Consider the following 12,977-nt stretch of genomic DNA (forward strand, 5'->3'; position numbering starts at 1 on the left):
CACTTCACACCTTTCTCCCCCTGTTGATCCAGCAGAATTCCACTCAGGAACGCTATAAATCCAGAAATAACAGACTCAGAGCCCAAAGCCCAATTTTTCGGCAGTAAAAAAAAAAATTTTAATGGATTTGGGACCCTTCACTCAGCTGCTCCCAAAGCAGAGCAAGGCCACAAATAATTTTGGGGAACGTTGTGACCAAGAGGGAGACTTTTGAGTGGAAATCAGCCGGTTTTGTCCATGTTTCCTCTTCCAGGATAAAAACCAAATGAATCTCCAGCAGTGGGAGCTGTGGAGCTTGAGATCTCCCATATCCCAGGCCGCTGTTGCTATTTTTCCTTGTTTTCTTGGCACCTGTTGCGGCCTCAATTTAGCCGGGATCTGGGCTTGAGGATCGGTGTCAGGTTTTAGGGAGGACAAAATTCCCTTGGGAATTCTCTCCCTTGGGCCCAGGTTTCTCTGTTGCTGCTCAAGTCCAACCCAAACTGGAGCTTTTGCTTGGAAAAACAGAATTCCTGACGGCAGAGCCAGCTGGGCACACAGAGGGGCAGGGTATTTCCCTGTGGAAGGTGCAGGACTGCAGAGGGGAGGGCAAATTTCCCATATTTCAGAGGATTTCAGTAAAGCAGATGGAGCTCTACAGGAGAAATCATTTCCTTAGCGAAGACTTTCCTTTATTTTTAATAAAGTGTTAAAAACTTGGCCATCCCTGTCGCACAGAATTGCAGGAAGGGCTTGTGGACGTGGGGGAAAAGGGAATTTCCGCCCCTCCAGGCACTGAGGCTCAATCAAGGGAAGTTCTACAATTCAAGTTTCAATACATCCACAGGATTTTCTCTTTACTCTTTTGTGCCCAGAGCACAAAGAACGCACAGGAAATAATTTCATGGATACCACGGTGAGTTCCCCCTCGGATGGGTGCTCAGAGCACACAGTGAGGAGCAGGAGATCTGCTCCATGTTCTTTATTTTTTATTCTGTTCCTGGTAATCCCTGATGGGTTTGACATTAAAGGGTTTATTTTTGAGTCCCCATTTCCTGTCATCTGTCTCCTCATGTCTTTGGGCAGCAGTGGCAGATGAGGATAAGAATATCTCCTTCCTGCCCTGCTCCTGTGGCTCCAGAGCTTTGGGTGGATGGAGAGGAAAGCCAGCTGCTTCCTGATGTCTCCTTTTGGGAAGAAAATCATCTGGGCAGGGATAAAATCCTCTGTGGGGAGAATGTTTTCCATGGGGATGAAACCTCTGTAGGGATGAAACCCTCAGGAGAAGCGTTGGTGGTGCTGGAGCTCCTGGTGGAAATGGGATGGGTTTGATGGTGCAGAACTTAATTGTCCTTTAGTTGTTGGCCTGTGGAGCCACTCAACAAGAATTCCATGGGGAAAGGAGGGTTCCCAGTGGAACCAGACCTTCCCTCCTCCTGAACAGCCAGGAACCTGCACCACCCGGACTGGGCCTGGAGCTTCCCTTGCCAACCCTTTCTCAGGAGCCACCTCTGAAGTTTAGAGAGCAGCTCCCAAACTGAAAATGTCCAGGAATTCTGATTTGGAGAGCTCTGGTTTCAGATTTGAGGCTCAGCAGCTCCACCCAACCCCGAGTTACACCAGGAGTGGCCCAACGTGGACAGTTCTGACAACTGGGTTACAACGTGGAGAAGCTGTTTCTGATGAATTATGGACTCATTAAGGTTGGAGAAACTTCTGAGATCATTAATCATTAACTCTCCCGCGGCACTGCCAAGGCCACTCCTGACCCGTGCCCCCAGGCACCACATCCACTTGTTTTTGAACACGTCCAGGACGGTTCCAATGTCTGACCTCCCTCCCCACCAACACAATTCCCAAAATATCCAACCCAAACCTTCTCCTGAGGCCTCCTCCTCATGGGAGACCACCCTGAAGCCCCTCAGCTCCAGCTGGGAGGTGAATTCCCCCGAGTGGGCTCTGCTGGATTTGGATGGAGAGGATGAGGTGTTTTTGAGCAGGTGACATCAACCAGGGAGGGGAAGGGTCGATCCAAAGTCCTTTGACGTCAGTGGAAACAACTTTGTTGACATCAACAACTCAGACTGGTGCCAGCGTTCTGCTCCTGGGTGTGGGGTGGGGGAAGAGGCTGTGCCTGCCCCGGGGTGTCCCTGAGGAGGAGCAGGGTGGGGTAATTTGGGAATGGGACAGGACCACCCCATGGTTGGCACTTTTTCCCCATTTAGATGAACTCCTGCAGTGAGTTTGAGATCCTGAAGGGTGTCCAGAGGAGGTGGTGGCCCTGGGACACTGGGAGATGGTGGCCTGGGACAGATGGAGATGGTGGCCCTGATACAGAGGATGGATGGATGGATGGATGGATGGATGATGGATGGATGGATGATGGATGGATGATGGATGGATGGATGGATGGATGATGGATGGATGGATGGATGGATGGATGGATGGATGGATGGATGGATGGATGGATGGTGGATGGATGGATGGATGGATGGTGGATGGATGGATGGATGGATGGATGGATGGATGGATGGATGGATGATGGATGGATGGATGGATGATGGATGGAGGATGGATGATGGATGGATGATGGATGGATGGATGGATGGATGGATGGATGGATGATGGATGGATGGATGGATGATGGATGGATGGATGGATGGATGGATGGATGGATGGATGGATGGATGGATGGATGGGTGGATGGAATCCATGGATGGATGGATGATGGATGGATGGATGATGGATGGAGGATGGATGATGGATGGATGATGGATGGATGGATGGATGGATGGATGGATGGATGGATGGATGGATGGATGGATGGATGGGTGGATGATGGATGGATGGATGGATGGATGGATGATGGATGATGGATGGATGGATGATGGATGGATGGATGGATGGATGGATGGATGGATGGATGGATGGATGGATGGATGATGGATGGGCAGATGGATGGATGGATGGATGGATGGATGGATGGATGGATGGATGGATGGATGGACTGATGTACAGATGGATGGATGGATGGATGATGGATGGACGGATGGACAGATGGATGATGGATGGAGAATCCTCTGCCATTCCTGGGAAAGCCTCTAGATGTCCACAGAACCCAGCACTGCGGCACAGTCAGAGCTCCAGAGTTACAGGATTTCCATCCTCACCCCAACCAACAAGGAATCACAGAATTCCAGAATTCCTTCCAGGTTGGTTCTGGCTGGAACAGACCTTCAAGATCACTTTCCTCAAGGCAGGAACACCTTCCAGACACCAGATGGCTCCAAGCCACCTTTCTCTTCCCTGACCTTGACACTCCCAGCTCGGAGCAGTTTCTGCTGCTGAAAAGGAGGAAAATTTCCCAATTTTTTGCTGTCTGAGGGGCTCCAGGGACTTTGCCCCTCTCTGCTGTCACTGTCCCTGCCAGAGAAGGTGACAAACACGGGACTTTGCTCTCCCAAAATCCGAATTCCTCCCTGTTTATGGACGGCTGAGCTCTTCTGGAACCTTCTCTCCCCCTCCCTGCTCCAAAAAAACACCCACAGGGCAGAGAACAGGGGAGGAAATCCCACCTGGATGCAGAATTTCCACACCCCAGTCTGCAGTGGGAGCTGGAAAAATGGGATTTGACAGGAAAAAATCCTCCTGTGCAAGCCCTGAGGGAAGGCGAAAAGGGATCCTGATCCCTGACCCTGCAGAATCTCAGATAGAGGGGTCAAAATCCTCTGCTAGGGACAAAACAGCAAAAAAAAAAAAGGGAATTTTTGGGAAATTTTTTCTTTTTTTTTTTTTTACTTAGAGTTTGGGGCAACTGAGAGGTGTTTTAAAAATTTTGGTTTCATTTTTTGTGTTATGAGAAGGGTGAGACAATAGAGAGTTATAATTAGATCTTAAAAAGAAACGTTATAGAAGCAGGCAAATGTTATAAATAATAAATAGAATAGAAATAACTGTTATAAAAATAGAAATGAATGTCATAAAATAATAGAAATAAATGTTACCAAAATAGATGTTATAATTTATGTTATTACAATTAGAAGTTAACTATTTTTTAATTATAATGCGTTATAAGTGGGTTTTGGTTTATTAGTTACACTATGTTGGAAACCCCTTAAAGCTAATAATTTAAAATTACTCTTAGTGGGGTTTATTATAATGTATTTTTATAGTTCTATTTTTCTCAAGTATTATAATATATTTTTATAGTTCTACTTTTTTAAGTATTTCGCTTTATTTTTTTAAACACTTTTTTAGATCAATTCTTTCCTTAACAACACTAATTTTATTTTATGGTATTTCTAAGTCAGTATTTCTCATTTTCTGGTTTCTACATGTAAGTTTTCTGCAAGGCTTTGGGTTTCCTCTTTGGCTATAAATTTATTTCCCTATATATATAAAAAATATATAATATATATTATATTATATTATATTATATTATATTATATTATATTATATTATATTATATTATATTATATTATATTATATTATATTATATTATTTATATAATATATATTTTCTATATATGTTTACATTATATTTTATATAGAATAGACATTTTAATATATTATATATATTTCTGTATAATATATAAATAGAATATATTTATATATCACAAATATATTATAATAAATAGAATACATTATAATATATAAAATATATAAATTATATAATATATAAAAATACATAGTATTTTATATAAAATATAAAAATAAACAAATATAAAAATAAAACTAAAACTATAAAATTTACATATATTATATAATATAATATATTTATTGTGGGACAAGCAGCTGCTTTCCAGGAGCCAACCCAGTTCCAGAGTCCTTTTTTTTTCCCCAGCTGGGCTCCATTCCCAGTGTTCCCCGTGCACAAACAAGCAGAGGAAATGCTTTTTCCACCCCAGCTCCCAGCTGCACACTCTGTCCCCTGCTCTAACCACTCTGGATCCCTCCCTGCTCCTCTCTCCCCCCCTTTCCCAGTCTGGAATATGCTGGAAGGGACCATATAAGGTGAGAAAAATGGAATAAACATCCCAGAGAAGCTGCAGGGCCCCAAGAATCCTCCTCTCTCCAACAGATCCAGACGGAATTCTGCTTTTTTTTATAGCAAGGACAAAGGCCAGGCTGCCCCAGGAGCTCCTGGCAACCAACCCTGATAACCTGGCGCAGAAAAAAGCACAGGATCTTATCAGCAGCAGAAAAAAAAAAAAAAAGCCCCACGGATCTTATCAGCACCAGAGGGCTGTGCTGGCAAAAACAAGTCTGAGCCGTGCCCAATTCCTTCCCCTGGCTGAGTCACCCCAGGGTTCATTTTCTGCCCCTGTGGCTTTGGAAGTGGGTTATTCCCAGGCTGAGTGACTCACAGTGGCCTGGAATTCTCTTTTCTCTGTTTAAAAGCTCCAGGAAAAAATTATGGATTCTGTCATTCTGCCCATCCAATCCACCTGGGGAACCTCTGAGCCCATGGGAAGGGTGTTGGAGTGTTAAATAAAATTTTAGTGGGAGCAGGAGGTTGTCCCTGCCCTGGTGATTCCTCTCCCGGTTTTCTTGGTTTTGATAGTGGAAAATTGGCTTTTCCCAAGTGGAAATCCCAACCCTCCTCCAAATCCGTGCAGAATTCCTGGAGCAATCCTGGCCCTCGAGGGAATTGCCCGGCATGGAGGGCAGGGGGGGAAAGGGCAGCACTGACTGACGGGGCTGGAGGAGCTCAGGGAGGATTTTTGGGATGTGGAACGTGCTCGGGATCATTTCACTGACGAGTTCCCTGGCCCTTTGGCTCTGCTGGAATGTGTCTGAGGGGATGGGAACTGGAGAGGGAGAGCATAAACAGGGGCAGAGATCTGAGGGATCAAATATCCCCTGGCAGGGAAGGCTGGAAAAAGCTCCCCACCTTTCACCAAATTATTATTATAATTATAATTATAAATCTCTAAATATTTATATTTTAATTATAAAACTGTATATATCTATATTATAAATAGAAATTATTATTACATAATAGAGAAATATATTATATAAATATATACAGTATAAATATATAAATATAGTATAATATAATATAATATAATATAATAGTATAGTATAGTATAGTATAGTATAATATATAAATTCATATTAAATATAATTAATACATATTAATGTATTAAACTTACTATATCAAAATATTAAATATATTATATTAATATATAAATATATTAATGTATTATATTAATTTATTAATATATATTAAATATATGAACAGCATTATAGAAATATATAAATAGATAATATAAATATGTTATCTATTTATATTTTAAATAGAAATTACTATAAACAAATGTAAATATATAATATATAAGCATATAATATAGCAAAATACATATACATATAAATTATACTATTTATATTTATGTTTATATTTATATAAACATAATATAAATATATATTTATATTTCAAACATAAATGAATACAGATAATGTAAATATATAATGTGTAAACATACAGTATAGAAATAAATGCATGCACATATAATATAAATATATCCTTTATATTTATATAAACATAAAATATATAATACAGATATATTATATATTTATATTTCATATATAAATGAATACAGATAAGTGTAAGTATATAGTATGTAAACATATAATATAGAAATAAATATATACACATATAATATAAATATATTTTTATATTTATATATTTATGTAAATTATAATTATAAATCCCTAATTCTCCATGAACCCATCGTTTTTTTCCTAGTGGGAGACAACAGGGACCAGAGTGAAAAAGGTGAATTCCCTCCACTGTGCACCAAGCAAGGAATAATTAATTCCCTCTCAAGGTGGAATTGTGTCCTGTGGCTTGGCAGGAGGGCAGTTTATGCCCCGGGCTTTATCCGGAGTTTATCGGTTTATACGATCAGGTGTGAATTAACTCCGGGGGGAAGAAGGGCAGGAAAAGCGCCAGGAACAGCGGGACAAACAACCCTGAAGGACAACTCCCAACAAAACCCAACAAAACCTCCCTGGAAATGGCTGCCACTCCTATTTCCACCGCTGGCTCGCCCCATGGACATTGTTCTCCTTCCTCTGCTGTTCCTGAGCTGCGAAAGGACCAAAACTGGGCAAAAAAATAAAGAGGAAAAGAGGAAATTGTTGGAGTGGAGCAATGCTCAATGTGAAATTCTGATTTACTGCTCAAATCCCTGCTGGAAAACAGGGACAGGGCTCCATGGACATTGTTATTCCTCCTCTGCATTTTCCTGAGGTGGGAAAGCACCAAAACTGGGGGGAAAAAAAGAGGAAAAATAGCAAATTCTTGTCGTGGAGTAATGCTGGTGTAGGGAGGGAAATCTGATAGTTTCTCAGAAACCAAAGTTTCCTTTGGAGGGGTTGGGAAGGACAAGAAATTCTGTTTTACTGCTCAAATCCCTGCTGGAAAACAGGGCCAGGGGTTTATGGACATTGTTCTCCTCCTTCCTCTGCATTTTCCTGAGGTGGGAAAGCACCAAAATTGGGGTAAAAAGAAGGGGAAAAGAGCACATTCTTGTTCTGGAGTGAGTAATGCCGATGTGGGGAGAGAAATCTGATAGTTTATCCAAAATGTCTCCTTTGGAAGGGTTGGGAAGGAGGAGAAATTCTGTTTTACTGCTCAAATCCCTGCTGGAAAACAGGGCCAGGGGTCCCTGGACATTGTTCTTCTTCCTCTGGATTTTCCTGAAGTGGGAAAGAACCAAAAACTGGGGGGAAAAAAGAGGAAAAAGAGAAAAATCTTGTTCTGGAGTGAGCAATGCTGATGTGGGGAGAGAAATCTGATATTTTCTCAGAAACCAAAGTCTCCTTTGGAGGGGTTGGAAGGGAGGAGAAATTCTGTTTTACTGCTCAAAACATCGCCAGGGCTCCATGCACATTGTTCTCCTCTTTCCTCTGGATTTTCCTGAAGTGGGAAAGCACCAAAAACTGGGGGGAAAAAAGAGGAAAAAGGCAAATTCTTGCCGTGGAGTAATGCTGGTGCAGGGAGGGAAATATGATGGTTTCTTGGAAGGCAAAGTCTGTTTTGGAGGGGTTAGGAAGGAGGAGAAATTCTGTTTTAGTGCTCAAATCCCTGCTGGAAAACAGGGCCAGGGGTTATGGAGTTGATTTGAGTGTTTGCTGCAGCTTGGGTCGATGTTTGTGAAGGATATTTTGGGGGAAAAGTGTCCCCAAGCTGAGTGAGAAGCAAAAAACACTCCCAGAAATACACCAGGAACAGGGAGGGAACCCCCAAATTCACCTTTATTTACCTCAAATCATGGCGGGGGAGTGTCAGAAACACATCAGGGCCATGGAGGGACCCCCACAAATTAAGGTTTTGATGCTGAAACCCCCAAACTCAGCCTTATTTACCCCAAATAACAGAGGGGAGATAATGTGTGCAGGGGGGTAAAAGTACCACTGAGGTGGTGAGAACGGTCCCAGAAACAGACCAGGAACAGGGAGGGAACCCCAAATTCAAATCCCCCAAATTTGGGAACCCCAAATTTGATGCTGAACCCCCAAATTCACCCTTATTTACCCCAAATAACAGAGGGGAGTGTGTGCAGGGGGGGTGAAAATACCATCCAAGGGGCTGAGAGAGCCCCTCAGAAGCAGCTGAAGGATTCCAGGGGATGGAATCAGCATAAAAGGGAAAATCCTGCTCAGTCACCCCCAGTTTCATCCGTACCCCAAATCCGCCCTAATTAACCCAAATTAATAGGGGAGAGTTCACTGGGGGGGCTGAGAGAGGGCAATGGAGGCGCCCCCAGATTTCATTTCTCACACCCTGGGTTGGGGGTAGGATTCTGAGGAAGGAGGTGAAGGCTCCCCACCCCTCAGGGCCCCTCAGGGCCGCTCCCAGTGCTCCCAGTACAACGCGGCCTGTCCCAAACTGGGAACAACACCCCCGTGCCCCCCCCACCCTGGGAACATTACATCGTGTTCCGCGCTCGCCATTGGCCAGAGCCACCGCCCATCCTCGCTCCCCATTGGTCCCCCGAGCTGTCACTCCACCCCCGTCCGTCCCGCCCCCGCTGAACACGCGCTGCTTTCCTTCACACGCTGTCCACGCTCCCCGGGCGCTGCTCTGATTGGTCAGTGCTGCCGTAAACAAGGCAGCGGCAGCCAATCAGCGCGCTGATCACGCGAGCAGCACGCCCGGCCACGCGCCCTCAGCGTGGCGGCCCCGGGAGCAACAGGCGCGGGCGGGGGTGGGCGGGGACCCCGAGCCTATAAAAGGTGGAGACAGCAGCGGCTCCCTCAGAGCGCTGAGGTCCCGGGGCAAGGAGCTCCTGTGGGAACTTCGCAGCGTCTCTCTCAACAAAGCCTTCGCTCCCTTTTTCCCTTTTTTTTTTTTTTTTTTTTGCCTCGGGCGGATTTTGTTGCCCTACAGGGCTAACACCCTGCAGCCTTTACTTGATCAAACCGTTCCTCCTCGTCCTACCCCAGCCATGGTGATGTTCAAGAAGGTGAAGAACTTCGCTGTGGCCTTCAGCGAGCCCGACAAGGTTTACTTCAGCGGGGACAAGGTGGCCGGGCGAGTGCTGGTGGAGGTGGCCGAGGTGACCCGTGTCACCGCCGTCAAGGTGCTGGCGTGTGGCGTGGCCAGGGTGACCTGGGCCAAGGGCCCGGCCCAGTGCCGGCAGGAGATGGAGTACCTGCGCTTCGAGGACGTGCTGGCCCTTGAGGAGCAGCCCACAGGTGAGGCCATGGGGCTGGAAAAGTGGTGAGGGTGGCTTTGAATATTGGTTTATAAACCCAACCCAATTTAGGGGTTGGGCACAGAAGGGGTGTGGTGAGGCTGGATGGGGTAGGGGGTTTGGGAAGGGCGCCCTCAGAACCCTTGATCACCAGCACAGCCTTAATGGTGTGCCTGGAGTTTGGGAAAAATAACTAAATCTAGAAAAACGTAGTAACTTGGCCAAGCCAAGTCGAAGTTTGGGAACTAAAGGACAAAATCAGAGCCTGGGGAGCTGCTGTGGTGTGTTCTGACTCCACAGGGGTTGGGAGCACCGGTGGCACGGCCAGGGCCGGGCACAGGATCACACCCTGGGGCTGGAGCTGGGAGATAAAGGGGAAACTGGAGCTGGGGTGGAGCCTGCGGGACGCTCAGCTCTGCCCCGGGGTGTTGGTGAGGTGCAGGCAGAGAACACGGGGTTCCCGGGGTGTGGACAGGGGTTACCCAACACCCTCGGAGCTCGGGATCACCCTGATGATTTCCCTGCCCTTTTCCTCCTCCAGATGACGACGGCTCAGTCATCCTGAGACCCGGCAACAAGTACGAGTACAAATTCGGCTTCGAGCTGCCCCAGGGGTGAGTACGAGGCAGCAGCTGCCGCTGGGGTTGAATCAGACTGGAATTAAACTGGAATCAAACTGGAAAAGCCGTGTTTTGGCTCTGGAGTGACCCCCTGTTTGTCTCCAGGCCGCTGGGCACCACGTTCAAGGGCAAGTACGGCTCTGTGGATTACTGGGTGCAGGCGTCTCTGGAGCGCCCGTCCTGCCCCGCTCAGCTGATCAAGAAACGCTTCGAGGTGATGGATCCTGTGGATGTGAACACCCCAGAATTGCTGGTGAGCCCCTTGTCTCTCTCAGAGCTGGCGAGAAAAGCCCTTGGGGAGGGTCAGCCCAAGCCCGTGGTGGCTTTAATCAGATCTGAGCGGGATTAAGGGTGGGATTAAGGAGGTGTGGATAATTCCAGAAACTGACACCGGGTGGGGCATGTTGGGCGCTCCAGGGGAATTCGAGGCTCGGTTGCAAAAAGGGGAAGGAAGAAAAGGAGGAAGGAAGGGTGGGAAGGACAAGATGGGGCCAGTGTTTGACTGTTCCCTCTCTCCCCACAGTCTCCAGTTGCAGCCAAAAAGGAGAAGAAAGTGTCGTGCATGTTCATCCCCGATGGCCGCGTGTCTGTCAGCGCCCAGATCGACAGGAAGGGCTTCTGTGAAGGTGAGGATTGCTGGGAACAGGGAGCTGCAGTGGGGGCACCTTGGGGAAACCCCAAACACCTTTAACAGTTGGTCATTCCCCTGGCAGGCGATGAGATCTGCATCAACGCCGACTTTGAGAACACCTGCTCGCGCATCGTGGTGCCCAAGGCCGCCATCGTGGCCAAGCACACCTACCTGGCCAACGGGCAGACCAAGGTGTTCTCCCAGAAGCTCTCCTGCGTCCGTGGCAACCACATCATCTCGGGCACCTCCGAGTCGTGGCGGGGCAAAACCATCCGCGTGAGGAAGCTGAAGCCTTCCATCCTGGGCTGCAACATCCTCAGGGTGGAATACTTCCTGCAGGTGAGTTCTCATTTTCTTCATTTCGGGTTTTTTGTCGTTCTGGGGTTTTGTGCTACAGATGTCTGAGTTTGGGTTATTTTTTTTGTTTCAGATTTACGTCAGCGTCCCGGGCTCCAAGAAGATCATCCTGGAGCTGCCCCTGGTGATCGGGAGCCGCTCCGGCATCGGCAGCCGCAGCTCCAGCATGGCCAGTCAGACCAGTTCCGAGATGAGCTGGGTGGACCTGAACCTGCCCGACGCTCCCGAGGGTGAGCGGGGTGGGATGTGCCCAGGCTCTGGGGGTGTGTGGAACCCCTCTGTGATGTCCCAGCCGAGCTCATCAGCGTTTCCCTGCCTCCCCGCAGCTCCCCCGTGCTACCTGGACATCGTGCCCGAGGATCACCGCCTGGAGAGCCCCACCACGCCCCTGCTGGACGATCCCGACGGCTTCGACAGCCCCATCTTCATGTACGCGCCCGAGTTCAAGTTCATGCCGCCCCCCACCTACACGGAGGTGAGCGCGGCAGCGGCGCCGGGGCCAGGTGGGGCCGATGGGCTCACCTGTGCAGGCTCCTCACCCTCCCGCTGCTCGCAGGTGGATCCCTGCGTGTCCAACAACAACAACAACACCAACAACAACAACATCGTCCAGTGAGCTCCGCACCCACACCCGGGCTCTGACTGCACAGCGCGTCTGGAAAAGGGAAAAAATGTCACATTCCTGAGGAGCTGCTGCAAATTCCTGCAATCCCCGAGGGGTTCCTGCAGCCCCGGGAGCTGCTGCGCTCCCAGGAATCGTTCCCGAGGAATTCCTGCGCTCCCCACCTCAAATCTGGAGGGACAGAAAACACCTCAAGGAACTGTGGGGAGACCAAGCAGATCCGGCTGGGAGATCTCGGCTGGCGCGGTGCTGGTCCTGTCGTGACGGGGACAGGCAGGGAGTTGTGGTTTTTAATTAATTCCAGCCTCATTTCGTGACTCTGGGCGCTCCCGCCGAGGGAGGAGGGGGCGCTGTGACATCGTGCATCCGTCCTGTCGCGACACAGAGTCGGTGTCACGACCTTTTGTACTCTGGTTTTGTACATAGTCTGTCGGGGGGGGGTGGGAAGCACAAAAATGCAAATTTTGTACTTTTTTTTCGCAGCCCCTGGGGGGCAAAGTTTGTAATAAAGTTGTAATAAATAAATGAAATTATTTTATTGTTTTGTGTCTTTTCTCAGAGGTGGGAGAATGGCAGGAACCTCCTTGGAGTCAGGATAGAAAGTATTTCTTTTCCCGATTTTTGGGTTTTTTTGTGGAGGGGCTTTTGGGTTTTTTTCTGGAAGCAGACCTGGAGAGATTTCTAGTTTTTTCCAAGCAAAACTGAGCAAAAAAATAATAAAGGGAGGGGAAACTGAGGCACAGAGAGATGAAAACACAGTGGGGAAACTGAGGCAGGAACTGTTTTTCCTGCCTTTTTTTCTGGGGGCATTTTTGAGGTTTCCCTGGCAGCAGCTCTGGGAAGATTTCCTGTTCTTTTTCAGGGGAAAAAAAGAGTAAAAAAAATAAAATAGTACAAGGAAGGGAAACTGAAGCACAGAGAAGTTAAAACTTAGGGGGGTCCAGAGTGGGGAAACTGAGGCAGGAACTGCTTTTCCTGCCTTTTTTCTGGGGGGCTTCTGGGAGGTTTTCCTGGTTTTTCAAGGGAAAAAAAAAAAGGCAAAAAAGCTGAGAAAAAAAAAAAATT

The 12,977-nt window shown here is 47.2% G+C and overlaps 1 protein-coding gene across 1 annotated transcript; it reads left to right on the forward strand.

Annotated features, from left to right (window-relative positions):
* The first annotated feature begins 9,243 nt into the window (after positions 1–9,243).
* Positions 9,244–12,445, forward strand: LOC134434432 (thioredoxin-interacting protein-like). The gene is made up of 8 exons (XM_063183088.1): positions 9,244–9,683; positions 10,224–10,296; positions 10,408–10,555; positions 10,826–10,928; positions 11,016–11,272; positions 11,364–11,520; positions 11,617–11,765; positions 11,847–12,445. The coding sequence occupies exons 1-8, from the start codon at positions 9,434–9,436 to the stop codon at positions 11,904–11,906; spliced, it is 1,197 nt and encodes a 398-aa protein (XP_063039158.1). The 5' UTR covers positions 9,244–9,433; the 3' UTR covers positions 11,907–12,445.
* The last annotated feature ends 532 nt before the right edge of the window (positions 12,446–12,977 follow it).

Source organism: Melospiza melodia, unplaced genomic scaffold, assembly GCF_035770615.1.
Source record: "Melospiza melodia melodia isolate bMelMel2 unplaced genomic scaffold, bMelMel2.pri scaffold_363, whole genome shotgun sequence".
Lineage (NCBI taxonomy): Eukaryota > Metazoa > Chordata > Aves > Passeriformes > Passerellidae > Melospiza > Melospiza melodia.